The sequence below is a fragment of the Synchiropus splendidus genome, chromosome 6 (assembly GCF_027744825.2).
Source record: "Synchiropus splendidus isolate RoL2022-P1 chromosome 6, RoL_Sspl_1.0, whole genome shotgun sequence".
NCBI lineage: Eukaryota > Metazoa > Chordata > Actinopteri > Syngnathiformes > Callionymidae > Synchiropus > Synchiropus splendidus.
In genome coordinates, this window is record NC_071339.1 from 9310408 (window position 1) to 9327984 (window position 17577).

General features: G+C 43.8%; 1 protein-coding gene across 3 annotated transcripts in view; it reads right to left on the reverse strand.

Annotated features, from left to right (window-relative positions):
- Nucleotides 1-17577, reverse strand: part of LOC128761042 (filamin-B) — a 38770-nt gene that overhangs the window by 8119 nt on the left and 13074 nt on the right. For all 3 annotated transcript variants that reach the window (XM_053868903.1, XM_053868901.1, XM_053868902.1), the window contains exons 2-32: nt 15442-15551; nt 15236-15371; nt 15063-15160; nt 14764-14911; nt 14285-14403; nt 14130-14204; nt 13602-13764; nt 13324-13524; nt 13122-13259; nt 12409-12535; nt 11747-11883; nt 11405-11598; nt 10358-10474; nt 9890-10033; nt 6217-6340; nt 5485-5645; nt 5324-5414; nt 5095-5249; nt 4625-4742; nt 4482-4561; nt 4240-4419; nt 3815-4129; nt 3629-3746; nt 3215-3415; nt 2976-3149; nt 2515-2677; nt 2292-2452; nt 1408-1699; nt 759-912; nt 418-607; nt 95-342 (exon numbers count right to left, since the gene is read on the reverse strand). In XM_053868903.1, the coding sequence (XP_053724878.1) occupies nt 95-342; nt 418-607; nt 759-912; nt 1408-1699; nt 2292-2452; nt 2515-2677; nt 2976-3149; nt 3215-3415; nt 3629-3746; nt 3815-4129; nt 4240-4419; nt 4482-4561; nt 4625-4742; nt 5095-5249; nt 5324-5414; nt 5485-5645; nt 6217-6340; nt 9890-10033; nt 10358-10474; nt 11405-11598; nt 11747-11883; nt 12409-12535; nt 13122-13259; nt 13324-13524; nt 13602-13764; nt 14130-14204; nt 14285-14403; nt 14764-14911; nt 15063-15160; nt 15236-15371; nt 15442-15551 (4832 nt within the window). The remainder of the gene's footprint in view (nt 1-94; nt 343-417; nt 608-758; nt 913-1407; nt 1700-2291; nt 2453-2514; nt 2678-2975; nt 3150-3214; nt 3416-3628; nt 3747-3814; nt 4130-4239; nt 4420-4481; nt 4562-4624; nt 4743-5094; nt 5250-5323; nt 5415-5484; nt 5646-6216; nt 6341-9889; nt 10034-10357; nt 10475-11404; nt 11599-11746; nt 11884-12408; nt 12536-13121; nt 13260-13323; nt 13525-13601; nt 13765-14129; nt 14205-14284; nt 14404-14763; nt 14912-15062; nt 15161-15235; nt 15372-15441; nt 15552-17577) is intronic.

Below are 17577 nucleotides of genomic sequence, written 5' to 3' on the forward strand. Positions count from 1 at the left end.
AATAGAGGCAAGGATATTGCTTATTCCCTCCTCAAGTCAAGCATGTTTTCAAGGGAGTTCCAATGTGTGGTGAACACCAGGACCTTTCACTCACCATGACTTTGAAGGGACTGCGTGGAATGTTTTCGCCTCCAAATCGAACGTAGATCACGTAGTTCCCAGGCTCCAGCGCTGTGTAGAAAATGTCGAAGGTTCCGTCCTCGTTCTCCACAACCTCAGCCTGCACCTCGCTGCCGTCCGGCTGGACCACCACGCAGCTGACCTTGCCTTTCCCAGCACCTTTTGCGTTCACCACCAGACCCAGCTCCTCCCCAATGGCCACAGTAGGCCCCACTCCGGGACCTGAGGGTCACCATCATTCATATGACTGCGCAGTGACAGACATTTTGGATGCCTCTGGGTAGGTACTGGACCCACCTGTGACAGTGCATTTGCTGGCATCTCCAGTTGCCGTGGCTCGGACTCTGTACGGGGATGCAGGGATGTCGTCTCCTCCATACTTGATGACAATTGTGTACCGGCCGGTCCGGTCGGGGAGGTACAACACCTGGTAAGTTCCATCACCATTGTCATGGATAGTGGGCTGTTTGGGCTTTCCATCTTGGTCCTGAAGATCCAGAAGAAGCACCACAGGATCAGTCTGAGTGTGCGTTTCTCCGCAGTGTTTGTGCGTGCATGTGTGTTTGACTTTTGGAGCCTTTTCCTCATTTGTCTGTTTGTTTTGTGGGTCACTTTGTTGACATGTTAGCCTTACTGACCGTAATGAACACACTCAGTTGGCCCTTTCCTGCATCTTTGGCATCAATGCTGAACTCCACAGGGAAGCTGGCAGAAACCCCGTTGGTCAGCCCCGGCCCGCTGGCCCGGACTTTACTCGCATCATGAGTCGGAAGAACCCTGAACCTGAACGGACTGGAAAGACAGAGAATGAAGAACTACAATCGAGACATACTCCAAGTCAAATGTCACGAATGGTCAGAAACAGAAGTCATTCCCCAGTTTAGGTCAAGATCACAAAATACAGATTGCATTTTTAGATCCACTACTCTAAGATAGTGTTGGCTCTAGTAGAACCCAACAAGTAGGTCCAGACTGTGAAACCTAGTCTGGTGCCACCAAACATCTCCCTCATGCAATTCTGGGATTATTGTAAACTAACAAACATGCCGGGTCCGGGAGATGAGACAAAAAGTCCCGGTGGTTTCTATAATCGAAGACATCCTGGGAAGAGTGCAGATAGATTCCGTCTTTGCTCATTCATTACAACTCAGTGCTTTCCCGGATCAGAACCAGCCAAGAGGAAATCAGAAGCAGATGCCTGCGCTCATGTGCTTATTCAATTTTACACTGGATGAAAAAAAACACATGTACACATCAACAAATGTCTCACACGGCGCCGCTCATTACCTGCCGGGGACGTCCTCTTCCGCATACTGCACATCCACAGTGTAAGGCCCTTCAACAGAGGGCGTGTAGGACACCGTCTGTGTTCCGTTACCATTGTCCATCACCTGCACCGGCTCGGACACTCCCTTGGGACCGTTGACAGAAACTGCTAGCGGCGCCACACCGGCCTTCCTGCAGTCAACAGTGAAGGACTGAGGGAGTTTGGCCCGGACTCCGGCACCCACACCAGGGCCAGACACCTTGACTCTGCTGGAGTCAACAACATCTTTCACCGGCACTTTGAATGGGCTTCCTAAAAACAAAGAAAGTGACAAGGCTGAGCTAAGCCTAAACCAGAGCAGTCAAGCTTCTTGGAGGATGTGGATCTACACTAACCAGAGAAAATAACTTGTAAATTAGGTTACGGTTGGGTCACTGGCCAAATCTGTTGAGTAACAGCTTTAAAGCTACATTGGAGGAGGTCAGCATTTGTTCCAAAAACAAGGAAACCTGCTGACTTTTTCCCCCAAACACAGTCAATTACCGTGAGCTGTGGTGTTAGTCGCACCAGGGAACTCAACCACTTCTGTAAATCATTAGCTCCAAACACTAGGGAACATCTGTCAGCAGCCAACATCAGTTTAGAAATACAAACCACATCTGGACCAAAGTTGGTTAGTCACTATTTTAGAGACAATGTTGAACATGTGATCCTTTCAACCGCTTTTTCAATTGAAGCGATCATCATAATAATTTTTTAAAAAACGAAAACTTCCTAACCCATAAGTTTGGCACCCAGTTGAAGCACCAAAGTGCAAGACACTACTTGCACTGGGGTCATCTCGGGTCAAACGAGGAGCGTGGGACACTCCGAGTACAGATTAAGGGTCACAGTAAAGACTCACCTGGGATGTGGTCACCGCCGTAGGTGATATTGATATCATAGAGTCCTGGAGTGAATGGCATGTACTCCACACTGCAGCTGCCGTCTTTGTTGTCCTGACAAGACATTTTGGACTCAGACGGTCCCTCGACGGTGATGCCCAGACCGCCAATACCCGCCCCTCTGGTGGACAATCGGCAGAGTCAGTAACAGCTTGAGTCACTTTTTCATCATCAGAGCCCAACCTGGTGATGATGTTGAAGTGATTGGTTTTGTCAGCCAGTCCTTCTTTGAGTCCGGGCCCTGTAGCTACCACCCTGCTCGGATCACATCCCTCTGACACGGACACCTTAAACGGGCTCTTGGGGACTGGTGTGTCGTCATACAGAACGTTGATGTTGTGGACTCCTTCAGTTAACAAACACGTTTTTGTTTTAATTGGACTGAAGAAGTGGATCCAGCATAATATAATCCAGCAAAATACAGGAACACCATTATATGTCAACCATGTGAACTATCATAGAGCAAGCTAAAAATGTGGACCAAAACAGAGGTGCATGGGGAGTCAGCATGTTACTACAAGATAACAAAATAAAGGGCTTGTATGGGTGCAGAGAGGACAAAGACAATGGACCTATATTAAGTACAAAGACGCAGGACCAACATTAAGGATTAGCATCTCCTCTACCCGGACTGAGTGTGTTACCGTTCTCAAATGGAGTGTACTCCACACTGTAGGTTCCATCGGCATTGTCGGTGACCACGCAGTCCGTAAGCGCTCCGGAAGGATTCTTCACCGCTGCCTTAATGTGGTCTCCACCTCTGTGACTCAGAGGACGAGCATCCACGGTAAATGCTGTTGTAGCTTCTCTGAAAACATCTGCAGAGAGGTCAGAGGGCGCTAGTTAACAAAAACAAGATGGCTCGAGAAACCAAGAGACCTACCGTCTCCCTCCACGCCAGGTCCAAACACTTTGACTTTGGATGTGTCCACAGCCGGGTCGACTGTTACTTTGGCGGGGAAGCCAGAGACGGCCTTCCCTCCATACTTGAGCAGCAGCGTGTACATGCCGGCGCTCAGAGGAACATAGGTGACGGTGTAGGTTCCGTCTTTGTTGTCCTGCACCTCCGTGTTTGCCTTCACACCTTCAACAAACGATGAGAATTCAGCGTGATGATGGCACCAAGTCAACACAAACAAACCTTGTGAGACTTCAGGAAGCGCAGAAACAGAGGCGTTTAACTTAAGTTAAACACATGCTAGATTAATTTTAACTTAGATGGTCTATGTAATGACGACAAAGAATAAACGAAAGAAGCAAAATTTGTGCCTATTTCGGTGATGGTGGAGGCTGTTACCTGAGCGTGGTGCAGTGCTGGTGGGACTTGTTGGAGGAGAGTCCAGCGCAGCCTCCAGACTGAGCTCTCCTGGTCCAGCTCTGGAACAGTCCACATTCATCACACTGGTCTCTCCAACCTACATGCAGGACAGAAGAAAACAAAATGTAATACAGTATGTGATCAAACACTTCATCCGGACTTCACCTTGGCTCTTTTGAGTCCAGGCCCAGAAACCACCACTTTGGAGGGATCAAATGGCATATGGACATCAGCTCTGAAGGGGGACCCGGGGATGTGGACCTCCTCAAACAGGATGTTGACCAAGTATTCCCCTGGTTCAGTGGGCAGGTAGGAGACGGAGCAGGTCCCGTCACCATTATCCGAACACTCGATCTTTGCCTCAGTCGGACCTTCCACAGTCAAACCCAGCCCACCGGTGCCGGCTCCTTTAGTGTCGATGGTGAACTCGGCAGGATTTCCCACCAGCCCTCCTTTCAGACCAGGACCAAAGGCTTTCACCTGTCGGGAGGCTCACTGTTATCAAACTACCAAGACACAAAATATATCCCCACATAAAAACCTTTATTAAAATTTGGTTATTTATTTTAGCATCACAACTTGTTAGCTACCTTGCTAGGATCAGGAGGTAGCTGACCCTCCACAGGAAACGGGCTTCCAGGCACAGGGTGACCATCGTAGGACACATTGACAGCATAGAGTCCCTCTTCAGTGGGAGTATACCTGACCACAGTGACGTTCGCTTTCTGTGGCTCCACTTTACACGGTACAATCTTCTGACTCGGACTCAGCTGACAACACATAACAATCAGATGCCCTCGAAATAAACTCACTAAAATCAGCAAACACTCACCACTGAGACCTCCAGCTGTCCTTGACCTCCTGCTCCTTTGGTGTCCACAGTGAACTCCTGCTTCTGACCGACCTCCACTCCTGAGTGACATGGCTCATGATCAGGCATTCATGTTCAAATGAGGGGAGGTGAGGAACACTCACGGCCGTTCAGGTCGTCCACTGTAATCTTGCTGAGGTCCAGAGGGGAGGCCACACCCACGCTGAATGGACTCTTGGCGATGGGATCTCCTCCGAACTTCACCTCGATTGACATCTCGCCCTGTGGGAAAAATGGTTAGATGCTTGGCACCTCCATCGGCCATCAACAACAAGTTTCAAAACATCAAATGAGCATGGTGGGAGGAAAAAGAAGAACTTGGAAAGATACCACAATTTAATGTAATTGTATTTATTGATTTAAAAAATTAATGCATTTTAACCTGACAATTTGAGGAACAATTTAGAGCTTGTTTAACTTCCTACTAATTTCACTATTATTCTATTTTTAAATAATAAAAAAAATTACAAGATTTGCCAGATAATATTGTCAAATGTTGACATTTTCAATCGAGATTGATTCATTTTATTTTGTATCGCCCACATGCTGCACCGCGGTGTGCGAGATGTCATACCTGCTGCACGGGTGTGTATTTGACCGTCTGAGAATAGTCATAGTTGTCGATGATGTCGAAATCCTTGACTGGGGAAGAGAAGGTGACATCCAGTGGAGCTTTGCCAGCTCCTTTGGTCAGCACAGTGAAGTGGGTGGGTTTGTTGCTCTCCACACCTAAGCAGGAGGAGCACAAGGTCAAGCAAGAGGGCGATGCGTGGATTTGCGAATACTTAAGACAGGTCTAGTACCGGTGCGATTGATTCCAGGGCCTTCTACCTTGACCTTGGCAGCATCATGGGAAGGATCCACTACGATGATGAAGGGGCTCTGAGGAACCTCCTGCAGGTGATGTCACATTCAAATAACACAGCCAGAGCTTCTTTGATTTAACGTCTGTTAGAAGCTCTACCTTGTCAGTGAAGAGGACTTTGATGGTCAGACCACCAGCCGCAGGAGGGATGTACTTCACTGTGAACGTGTCGTTGGCATTGGGGATGATGTCAAAGTCCACATCAGCCTCCTGATCACTGATCATGTTGGCGTCGCACTTGATGCCCACAGAAACGTCACCTGAGTGAACGACAAACACAAAAACCAGAACGACAATTAATTCACATCTGAATCTGAATGAACTTGGTCCCGATCTACTGAACGACTAAGCCGAAGAGGAGAGGTGCCAGTGCAAATGCCAATCAAGATTAAGGTACTTTCATGGAGATCCATGTGGTGGCGCTGCTACTGCTAAAGTCGTCAGATGTCAGACACCTAATGTGGCTGGACAAGTTCTCTTGTGAAAGACCAACTCCTCTACAGTTTCTCCAGCGACACAGGAATCCTGGCCATGACAGGAATGAGATAGAAACTGTGTCAGACAGATCTGGGTCACATGCTTCAAAGAGAAACTACTCACAGGACCTAGGTACGCTGTGGAAATGACAGGAACAAGTGATAATATATAACCATCTCTAGTAAACAAATAAAGGTTAAAAAAAAGGGCAACAATGACTCTTTTTTTAACATATGTAAACACTCAAAACAAATATGAAACTAGAATAAAAAGTTAAGGTAATATATAGGTGAAATATATATATATGAGAGTGTGTGAGTGACTTTAGGACTTTATCTCAAATGTGCATGTTACCATCTCCTGCTCCAGAACAGTCCACGATGAAGTGCGTGGGCTCGTTGGCCTTTAGTCCAGTCCGCTCCACTCCTGGACCGGACACCTTTACCATGTCCGGGTGGCTTCCTTTACCCACATTCACCTACAATCATCAACAGGAGAACAAATCAGTCAGATAAACAGAGGCAGCGCATCAGCTCTTACTGATGTGGACAGCCACAAGGCACCGTACCCGTCCTCTACATCAGCACTTTATAATGCCAGAGAAAACCTGCACCAGGAAAGACTGCTTCACTACGACAGCTACACAAAAATCTGTCAACTCAGACCTCCTATCATAACCATTCTCACGAACAAGAAGTGAAATATCTTTACAACTATATTTCTATTATGGCATCAGAACTTTCTTCGTCTCTTCCATGTTACCAACAGGATTTTTTTAACAGTTTTCCCAGTCAATAAAAAGATGAACATTTATGACAACAAAAACAAACAACAAAAACAACGATGACATCAACTTTTGTTTGGGTGCTTTAAAGATAATTAAATACAGAAATGTATTCTCATTTGTTAGAAGAAAATAAAGGGGGTGAGTGTAGTATTTTTATATTAATATGAAAAGTCATTATGATATGCAAGTCATGATGAAGGCCATGCATCAAAACAGATATCATGGTGTATGTAGATCTCCCATTACCAAAACAGCGGCCTGCACGGCGTTCTCAGTCAGCAGTGGTTAGTAACTATCATCAGCGCTGAAGTAAGACGAAGGAAAAATGCAGACGGTCATAACTTACAGGACATGCATGAAACCAAATAGTTGCAATGTCACTAACGTTTTCTAAAATGGCACAGGTGATGTAAACACATGACTGCAAGAGAGAGACTGAAGCCAAATGAATCAAACAACACAATTAAACCATTAGCGAAAAATCAATTTATTCTGAGACCAATTAAAATTTCCAACGTGATCGACGTTTGAAAAAAAACAAAAAGATCACAGATGAGAGAACACGAAGATAACAAGGTTTCATTCCTCTTTCGTTTTGAACTCCTGAGTCATTTCACACAAATTGCATGGCTGTTGTTCACCAGCAGATTCATCAGCTGTCCTCAGGTGTGTTTTAGTGAATGTGAAGCCTGCATCTCAGGTCAAATCAGGTTGTGTAACTTTCACACCGGCTCCTTTCCGGCTCATTGCAGCAGACTTGAACATGTTTCTGCCGTTTGTTCTGACACCAGGGCGTGTCTGCTTACTCACCATCAATAACTCAACTTATCAACTGTGCAGGTAGAGTCGGTGCCTGCAGGCGGCTGCAGATTGCAACAGGCCTGCTCTGCCTCATCGATGACAAATTGAAAAAGCTGATAATAAAACAATAAATAATAAACTGTGCCAAGTAGAGTGCTTTGTGGAGGAAGGCAAATAGTTTATTCAAAACACAACCGCATGACGGACGGTGGCTAATCATTGTATTCAGTCTAAATTATATTGTGATAGTTTATGTGTTGCATAATAGCGACTATCTCAGTCAGCTACAACTTACAGGTGTGTGTATAAGTAGTCAATCTTCCATCTGTCTGACCTTAATACTTCAATAATTTACTTCAGGTGCAAGATGAACATGAGGTAACGCCAGCATTAGAATAGTAGTATTTAGTCATTCACGATTATAGCTGATATACACAATTGTTATTGCATACAAGAGGCAAGTCTTGTACTAAAATATCTAATTATGTTTTGTGAACTTTCATGTGATATATTACTGACTGGCAATTAGCATGATTTAGTCATTTATGTCATTTATGGCATTATGGTTCACTTGCAAGTGTTTCCACTTCCAGAGTAGAAAAGGGTCAAACTATAATTAACATTTCAGAAATTTGAGAAATATAATTGAAGAGACAACAAACCTTTTTTACAACTATACAAGTCGCCTAAAACCATCTACACAAATGTGCAAACCATGCACAAGTCTCTCACACGTCATCGTGGCCAGTCAAGTCACTTAAAAAAAAAATGCTGGTATAGGATTCAAACTGAAGTAACTACTGCTGCTGTCAAATGTTGGATTTAAAAACAAGTCGCAGCCATCCCTCAGGTTCTGCTGGCATCCTAATAAATTCCACAGCAGAACATGAAACCCGCCTACTGACGGTTCTACACATGTGAAGACAGCTGATAAAGTCTGAGGCCAACATAACACTGAAAGATAAAAATATAAACCTTTTCACTCTTTTATAGCCGTTTTTGTTGAAGTGACCTTCACCATTGAGACCAAAACAAACCACTTAAAATGGTCAAAAAGCTTTAAAAACTTAAATTTGATAGAGTGAAAAGGTTTATATAGAAAGTAAAAGTGATTCCACAGAAACTTCACATATCTGAAGAACCAGATGAATCATTTCAGTGCTGTCTTACAATATTTAAATGATTGCTGTTTAACCCAAAAGACCTTTTGGGGGGGCAATTTTGCTTCAGCTCGTGTGCTGGTTTGATTTAGGATGATTCAGACAAGTGAAGTCTCTCATGCAATAAAACCAGAAATACAAACACAACAAACCAAAGTTAGTCACAGTGCAGAAATGATGGATAAGTGCATTAAAACATCACGTGCAAACACCAGTGTTAAGTGTGAAGAGGTTACAGGGTTACATTTAACTAGATCATCATTAATACAAAGTATAGCAATGCAAACGTACGTGAAATAGAATGAAGCGTTCAAATTCACTCAGTCAAATCGGAAGGCTAAATCTTCTGCAGTTCCCTTTCTTCTTGTCGTTGTGATTTCCTTGCTCATTATAGCTGATATCTTTTGTCTTCGGTGCTAGTATTGCTCACTCTGTAAGCAACCTGTACATTTTTGTCTCCATTTTTAGGACCACTATACACACACACTTATTACTTTCATGAATACTGATTTTAATCCATGTGCTTCACACTGAACTGCAGGAGTTGCGAACGATAGCGAACATCTTGTCCGGTAAGGCAACAAACTCAATCACTGAAGCTACAGCAGCTAGCTAACGTAGCATGATGTTTCAGTGCTGAATGTTACAGGTAGCCAAGTGGTAGTGTGTGAACAACGCATTTCATTTTAAAAATCACATCTGCTCAAGGGTTTTTGTCCGAGTGTAAACATAATTCCTTTTTTTTTTTTTTTTTTTTTTTAAATAAGCCAGCATCATAGTCAACAAAGACACATGCACTACTCTTCATTTCTTTAAAGCAATATATTGTTTAAGTGCAAAAGGCACTATAAAAAGAAAAGGTTATCGCACTTCTGCCTCAACACCAGTGATCATGGAAATAACTTTCTTTAAAGCTAAAAGGATGATGAATCAAATTCATCTTCCAACAGAAATCAGCATTTTTTTCTCAACGTCAGACTCAAAATAGTAACTGTCAGCAAACTAATGATGCTAAAGTATATTTCTAAAAGCATCATCGAACCTAACAGCTGTATCTCATTTCAGAAAATGTGGTGATTATGATCAGCGGCTTCCTTTTTTTGTCGCTCGCCTGTGTGTTTAGGGACGATTGGTTACGCTCCGTCATGGTCGGCTTCACCCGAACAACATTGTTGGTTTTGGCCTCCACCAGCGGTTCTAAATCCACCACTCTGGCCCGCTTAGCCATGACAGGGTTGGCGGGTGAGGAAGGAACTGGCGTCTGTAATCGCGTGCTTACCCTGAAGGGGCTCTTGGGGATGCTGACCCCTCCCCAGGCGATGGCCACTGTGTGCTTGAGAGGGGAAGTGGGCAGGTAGGAGCACGAGTACTGACCATCGCCTTTGCTTTTGACTTTAACCTCCACTGGCTCTCCTTCTGCATCCTAAGAGAAAGAGTTTGCACCTTTCTTCAGTTGAATCTCAGAAAAAACATCCGACATTTATGCAAGAATGAAGCGAATAAAAAGAGATCACTGTCAAACACTGACTAACAAAACATTTTTAAAAAGTTGAGCTCATGTAGAAGCCAGTAATTTCACAAAACTCATAAATAAAAAAGGACATACAAGTCAGTTATTAATTACTACAGTATATTCACATTGAAGTTGTCGAGCTACTTCTAAGAGCCGCTCTTATTAAAGAATGCCACGCCTTGAACATCAACATGTGGATTCTGGGATTAAACATAGGCGTTGCTGCTCACTCACCTGAGCCATGATCTTTAGAGGCCCATTCCCACCATCCTTTGCATCCACTGTGAACTCAGCCAGCTGGTTGACCAGACAGCTGTTCTCTGCCTGCAGGCCCGGCCCAAATGCGTTCACCTGCCAACAACACCCATCAAGATCAATCATAGGGAGTTTAGGCAGCAAAATCAAGGCAGCTACATATCAACTTTCAGCATACTCTCAGAGTAAATGCAGTTTATAAACGACTGAATACATACATTACTTTGAAAATAACATGGTTATAAAATACTATAAGCTGATATATGGATAAAGAGTTTAACTTGTGTTTATGTAACAATGTTTTTTGGCCTGTGTGAAGCCAGATTAACTGTACCATAATTTCCAGAATATAAATCGCTACTTTTTTCTGGCAGTCTAAACCCTTCACCTTATACAATGACGTGACTAATATATGGATAGTTACAGGCTAAAGAACGTCATGCTGCCCTGGTCACATCAGACTGATGAAATCACAGGGATTTTATTTACCATAAAGCATTAAAAAAGCCCTGTTTTCGCCTGCAAGTTTGCAGCTATGCCCACAGAGCCGATCTCCTGGAGGATGAGAGACAAGAAGCAGCAGCTGAGACCAGCTGTGGTGTCAGAACTTCTGACACGCAGGTGAAAACAGTGCATTTTGACCTTTACGTCCGTAAAAGATGTGAGGAGTTTATGCTTCAAATTCAGAACATTGCGTTTGTTTCATGAGTCAGTCTCCATCCTGGACCCTGTTTTCAAAACTAGTTTATAAGTGATCCTCAAGCATTTTCAAGCCAGGTGCACCACTGACCTTTCTACATCGTACACAGCACCATTGCATCCGCAGCTTATATAATGGTGTGGTTTATGTATGAACAAGAGCTATCTATGATGTTTATCATAGCAGCAGTTATGTACAAAAAAAACAGCTTTTTACGGTTTGCAACTTAATAAACAAAACATAATGAGGTGAGGAATTGATGTAGGGAATGAATTGGTTGACGGTGAAAAAATGCGGGTCGCCAGGGAGTCAGCTGTCTGACCAACCTTCTCCGGATGGCTGCTCTGGTTGTCAGGAACGATGCAGGCCATGAAGGGACTGTTTTTGATGTCCTCCTCGTCACAGGTCACATGGACAGCATATTCACCTGGCTCCAAGGGCCAGTAGCAGACATCACATGACCCGTCATTGCGGTCCTCACACTCAATCTTGGCCTGCGATGGTCCCTCAATAGCAAACCCTACAGACACATTAAAAACAGACAACAGTCATGGACTTTAGCACAGGATCCAAGATGGAGTTGATGGCAGTCTACAGGCAACAATAACATCCAGCTGAAAGCCCCACTGGATAGTAAAGGCAAATTGGAAGAAAAAACAGGAACTCACCCAGGACTCCAACATCTGGGCCCACTGACTCCACAACAAAAGTAGCAGGTTTACCAACGACACCACCCTCCAAACCAGGACCCCATGCCCGGATCTGTTGAGGACCTGCCTCTGGACCCACATTCACCTCAAACGGACTGTAAAAGAAACAAGGATTGAGACTTTCAATTGAGACTTGGACTCGCGCAACCCATTGTTCAGACCGAAGGTTAGTTTTAACACTTGATTATAATGTTCTTTACATATATATATATATATATATATATATATATATATATATATATATATATATATATATATATATATATATATATATATACACACACACGCTTAAAACCCTTCAGTCCTGCACTGAGGAAAACGTTCCAGACCTCTCCACTTTTCATCTCATCAAACATCAGCCTGCCAAGTCTTTACAGACTCCAAACATCCGAAACAGGTTTCCAGGTCCCAGCACAGTCATAAATTGCTGTGAACATGACGCCACCCACTAAATCTGCGCAGCCACTATTTTTGTTGGCTGTTAATTGTATATCAGTGACATTACGGTAATAAAACACAGTGAGAAGCGACAGAACATTAACCTCAGGCTTTACATCTTTGCTGAGCCCAACAATCCAACCATGCACAGGCGGTGAGGTAATGCCAACACGCACGCTTACCTCTTGGGGATGTGCTGACCCCCCCAGGTGATAGAGATGCTGTATTTCCCTTGACTCTTGGGGTGATATTCATAGTAGAACACACCATCCTGACTGGAGGTCTGCTTTACAGGTTCCTCTGTTCCCTCTAAACACACATCAAAGAGGCAACACAAGCATCAGGAGATTGTAACTGGGAAATAACATGTCAGCAAGATACTCTGATAACAATAACCAACAACATATGTGCAGTTCTTCATTGCCCAGTGGTAGGGATGGGCGATATTGACAAAAAGAATATCATGATAAATACAACATATGTTGGACACACTAGTCTCTCTTGAAACTGTTTAAGGATGACAATGATTAGTGTAGTTTGTCTCCAACATCATTATTTGTTTATGTTTAGATATCATGAACTAAGTGTCAAGATGAGAAATTCAAGGTTTCACATCTCTCGTAGAACCCAGTTGTGTCCGACAGACTGCTTTGCCAGTTTTATTTAGGGGTTAAATTCAGTCTTCTGTCTGCTGTCCCCAATGTATCTCACACCTCTTAACAGTTTACTTTAACTATGGACCCATCTGGACACATTTCCTAGATGTACATTAGAAATCTTGTGAATAAATGATCATTTCACATTCTATTCTCAAAATCATTAGACAAACTGTCAGTCCCTTGTTTGGTGTGATGAAAAACCTTTTGGCAATTTGACAATTGTTTTACAAACTCACTGGGGCCCTTGACCAGAATCTTCAGCTCTCCACTGCCAGCATTCCTTGTGTCTACTTTAAAGTCCCCCACCTCCTTTATCCTCAAACCGGATGGTTGGAGGCCACGACCTGTCGCCCTGCATGCCCCTGGGACACAGGCTGGAAGAGAAACAGGCAAGTTTCATAAACATCTCTCTAACACTTCTGAAATGTACCGACTCACCAGGTCCGATGTCCACAGTGAATGGATTTTTGGGAATCCCCATGCCCCCAAAGGTGATGTTGACAATGTGCGGCCCGGCCTGGGTGGGTCGGTACGTGCATCGGAACACATTGTCTCCCTTGTCTTCCATCATCAGTTCCACAGTGTTATCTCGGCCCAGTGGGTCTCGGATCATGGCCGTCAAGTCACCCTTACCGGCCCCTGTGGAAAGTAGAGGTGACTGTTCTGTTCGACGAGCTTCAGCAAAGAAGCATCCATGACCTCTGTGTTGCTCTCACCAGCTGTGTAAATGTCAAAGTAGGTGGGTTTGTTGGCGACGTTGCCGACTGGTTCAATTCCTGGACCTTTGACTGAGACTTTGGTGGCATCACCAAGAGCTTTGTCCACGTTCACCACAAATGGACTCTTTGGAATCTCCTGGCCTGCAAACAGTACTGTCACCTACAAAACAAAAAAATGTTAGATTAACATAAAACTTTATGTCAACAGGAAGGAAATGTGGGGACAAAGAGCATGACTATGCAGACAAAGACCATCAATGAGAAGAGAGAAGGGCTTAAAGATGGGGAGCAACATTAAAAGAGCATCACCAAGGAAAGAACTAATGTCAATGTGGCAACAATGTGTGGAGCAAGAGGATCAAAGTGAAGAAAAAGAGTGTCGATGTGGAGAGAAAGGGCTTTGATTCCGAATGTATCAATATATATTAATGAAAGGAAAAACAGAGAAAAAGTGCATCACCAGTGCTGCATTGAAAGACAAAGCAAGGAAGAAAAGAGCATCAACATGTAGAAAGCAAGGCTCACCTTATGATCTCCCATGACCTGAGGGACGTAGGTGACGCTGTACGTCTTCTTGCCCTCATTCAGCTCTGCCTTCAGCTACAACATGACATGAACTGTTATTTTAAGACACTTTATCATTGAAGCACTTGGAGATTCTGATCGCCAGAGTTCTTCACCTCTTCTCTGGTGCCATCCGGATGATCCAGGTAGACGGTTACCTGACCTTGACCAGCACTGATGGTGTCCACAGTGAAGACAGCCGGATGGAGAACCCTGTTACCGGTTGCTTCAATGCCTGCACAGATAAGTTATGCATCTGTAACAGAGCTGTAAAATGTGTTCGTAAAAAGTAGGTCTGTCTGTGTTTCGTTGGATGGGCTGCAACAGTGTAGGAATGATGAGATAAAGTGGGAACTTTTTTACGATTTAAACCTCAAACTAAGTGGCCTATTTTGAATAACTGCTCTGCTGCTGATGTCAGCTTCTGCAGGTATTTCCTCTGAGTCAGTGCCACTGAGGTGGAACTGCAGAGAGAGAGCAGTCCATTGTTAGGACCACACACTGACTTCCTCCCTTTGTCGAAGAGTTGCCAGCAGAAACATGATCTCAGCAACAGAATAGCACTGAAGAAATCCTCAAGACCCTTGCATTATACCTGGTCCATAGGCCCTGGCCTTTTTGGGGTTGAGTTTGGGTTTTAGAGGAGCTCCTGGCTTGAGTTTGGCTTTGGGGAACTGGGACAGGTACGTCATCACCGACTGCTCGTCTACACTGGGGTCGATGATTTCCTCTGGAGCAATGACCTGCACACACACAAAAATAAGATGGTGAAATGGCCCCACACTCTAGACTAGTACTATTGCAAAGTCTAGAGGAAGACCACACAATGTACGACTACATGGAAAGAGAAGCTGAGCATTCAGTTATTCATCTTAACATGTAAATTGGTCTCACCTGTGGGATGCCCAACCAGTCATCAGCCAGCTGCATGGCTTCAGTAGCATTTTCCACTGGTTTGACAGGATCCCAGGTTTCCCAGTCCGGACATAAACCTTCAACAAACGGCAGCAAACGTTCACAAAACTGAGCTATTCCATTTCCGTAACATCAGCTAATGCTTGTCGTACCAGGCGCACAGCTGTCCACCAGAGCTCCCAGGGCTTTCCCATTCCGCCAGTCTTGGCTGAAGTTGTTGATAGGCAGATCAGGGACTTTGTGCTGGATCCAGCCCAGCAGACGCTGTTTCGGTGTTTTAGACTCGGACTGTACAGCACAGAAACACAGGGTGTTCACTTCAAAGTGGTGCCATCATCACAGGGTTGCTGGAGATTACCTCCTCAGCTTCATCCTCCCACACTGGCATGGAGATGGAGTAGTGCAGGATCAGAGTCCAGATCAGACCCAGGATTAGTTTCAGGTTCCCATCCACAATGGCTTTTGAATCTGGAAATATAAACGCATAACAAACAGTTCTGAATGTCAACACCTTCTAAATTCCAAAAGCAAGTTTGTTCTTCCAAAATCTACAAGAAGTCATATTGTTTCCTGAAAAACAAGTATTGGATTTTGTCGAACTGCATCTAAAATATAAGTCAGGTGTCATTTTAAGAGAATGTTTTCTTTTGTATTTATTTAGATTATTTTCAAGGTCTTACTTTTTTTCATTGTAAAATAGTGTATACATTTTGTTGAAGGTTAAAATTTATGTAACCAACTGGTTAATAATAAACAAATCAGTTTTGCCTATTGTTCTCAGTCTGAGCAATAAGACTTGATCATGCCTTTTCTGACATTCCACACTACAAAATAAGCAATAAAAGTATGTACGATTCATGCTTATTTCGGATCGATAAGGGCCAATACTCAAAGCAGCAATATCAATATTGTAAGGGAAACGAGAAGGTTGTACCCCTACATCCATATTGTTATAAAACAATTTTCAGTGTGTTGCTCCCACAAATAAAGACTTAATGCTCATGCTTACACTGTGCTCAACGTTTGCCTGAAAAACATTTGCGCACAAGCGCATTCACATGTTTGTCCACACACATTTCTACTCACACGTTATGCTCATAAACCTTCAGGCGAAAGTAACAAGAAGCAGCCACACCTACGTGTGTCTCATCACCAATCGCCCCTTTACTATACATCCTGACGCACAAATTCAAACACATGCACATCAAAATGGCTTCTTGATGAAAACCAGGTGGAGGAGGATCAGAGTCGACAGGGTTGTTTCCACCACAGGGAGATTTAAGTGGTCATTTTTAACTTTTAATGGGCACGTTGCCTGTCCAATTATAGCCTGATTACATTTCTTTAAATAACTCCAATGATCAACACCCATGAGGGAGCAACTAAGTACCTTCTTTGCCAAGCCAGAGGCACATGTCGAATTTGGTTCATAGACAAAAGGACAATCAAGTTATTCTTTAATCATGTTGAAACACACTTGGAGAAGTTGCTTCCAGTGTCACCCCCCAAGAAATTCCTCCGCTGGTGAGTATGCGTTGAACTTTTGCACTGAGGCAGCAGACATTTTTAGTGCTTTATTGCGGTGTGTGAACGTAAACACACCCCCTTGAGTGCCCTCGACGACACAGTTTTGTGACTAACAAGGCTATCACTATGGCAACTTATTGTTTAGGAGGGAGCGGGGGGGTACAAATGAGGCAGACAAGGGGAGGCAGTGAAAATATAGACACACAAACGTGGATATTCATGTGATCACCAGTAAGCTATAGTTGAAAGTGCTCAACATATGACTGTGACAGCGGTTTTAAAGTTAACATTTATGGACACTTGTGACCCTCACAGGAATACAGATTTAGTTGACAATACATTTTTTAGTTTATTTGAAATATGTGTTGTTGAAGATTGTGTTGATAAATAAAATTGCATAGTTGTCTGGGACAGGCATACGGACCAAATATATACATCTTCAGTTAACCACCACTGAGGGTTGTGGGGAGTGTGGAGTCTATTCCAGCAAGAACAAAACATTCTCATCGGTTCCTTGTCCCACAATCAACGTTCCCAGAGAATGGCTTCGTTTTATTTTGTATGAGGCAGATGGACAATCCTACCACCTCCTTGGTGGAGATTACAACATGACAATATCACCTCATAATTTGACTTCAGCGATGCTAGACAAACCCTGCCAACCTTGAGCTGGAACAGTACATGATAATGAACGTGTCCGATTGAGGAGTCCCAAAACAATGGCAGCCTTCACCTTGACTGTCGCTTTCTTCAGAAATGTATCTCAAAGGGGAGAGACTTAACACCGGAAAATTCCCCTAAACACAACCTCTTTGTTTGCCATTATCAGACTGTGTGATCACAGTCTGATAATGTCTGTGAGGACGTGTGACACTGTCCGCTGTCTCTGCTTTATTGTCTGGCTATTTGGCGGAGTGAGGACAGGTGATGATTCATCATTACACACTTGAGTCATCAAGTGTGTAAT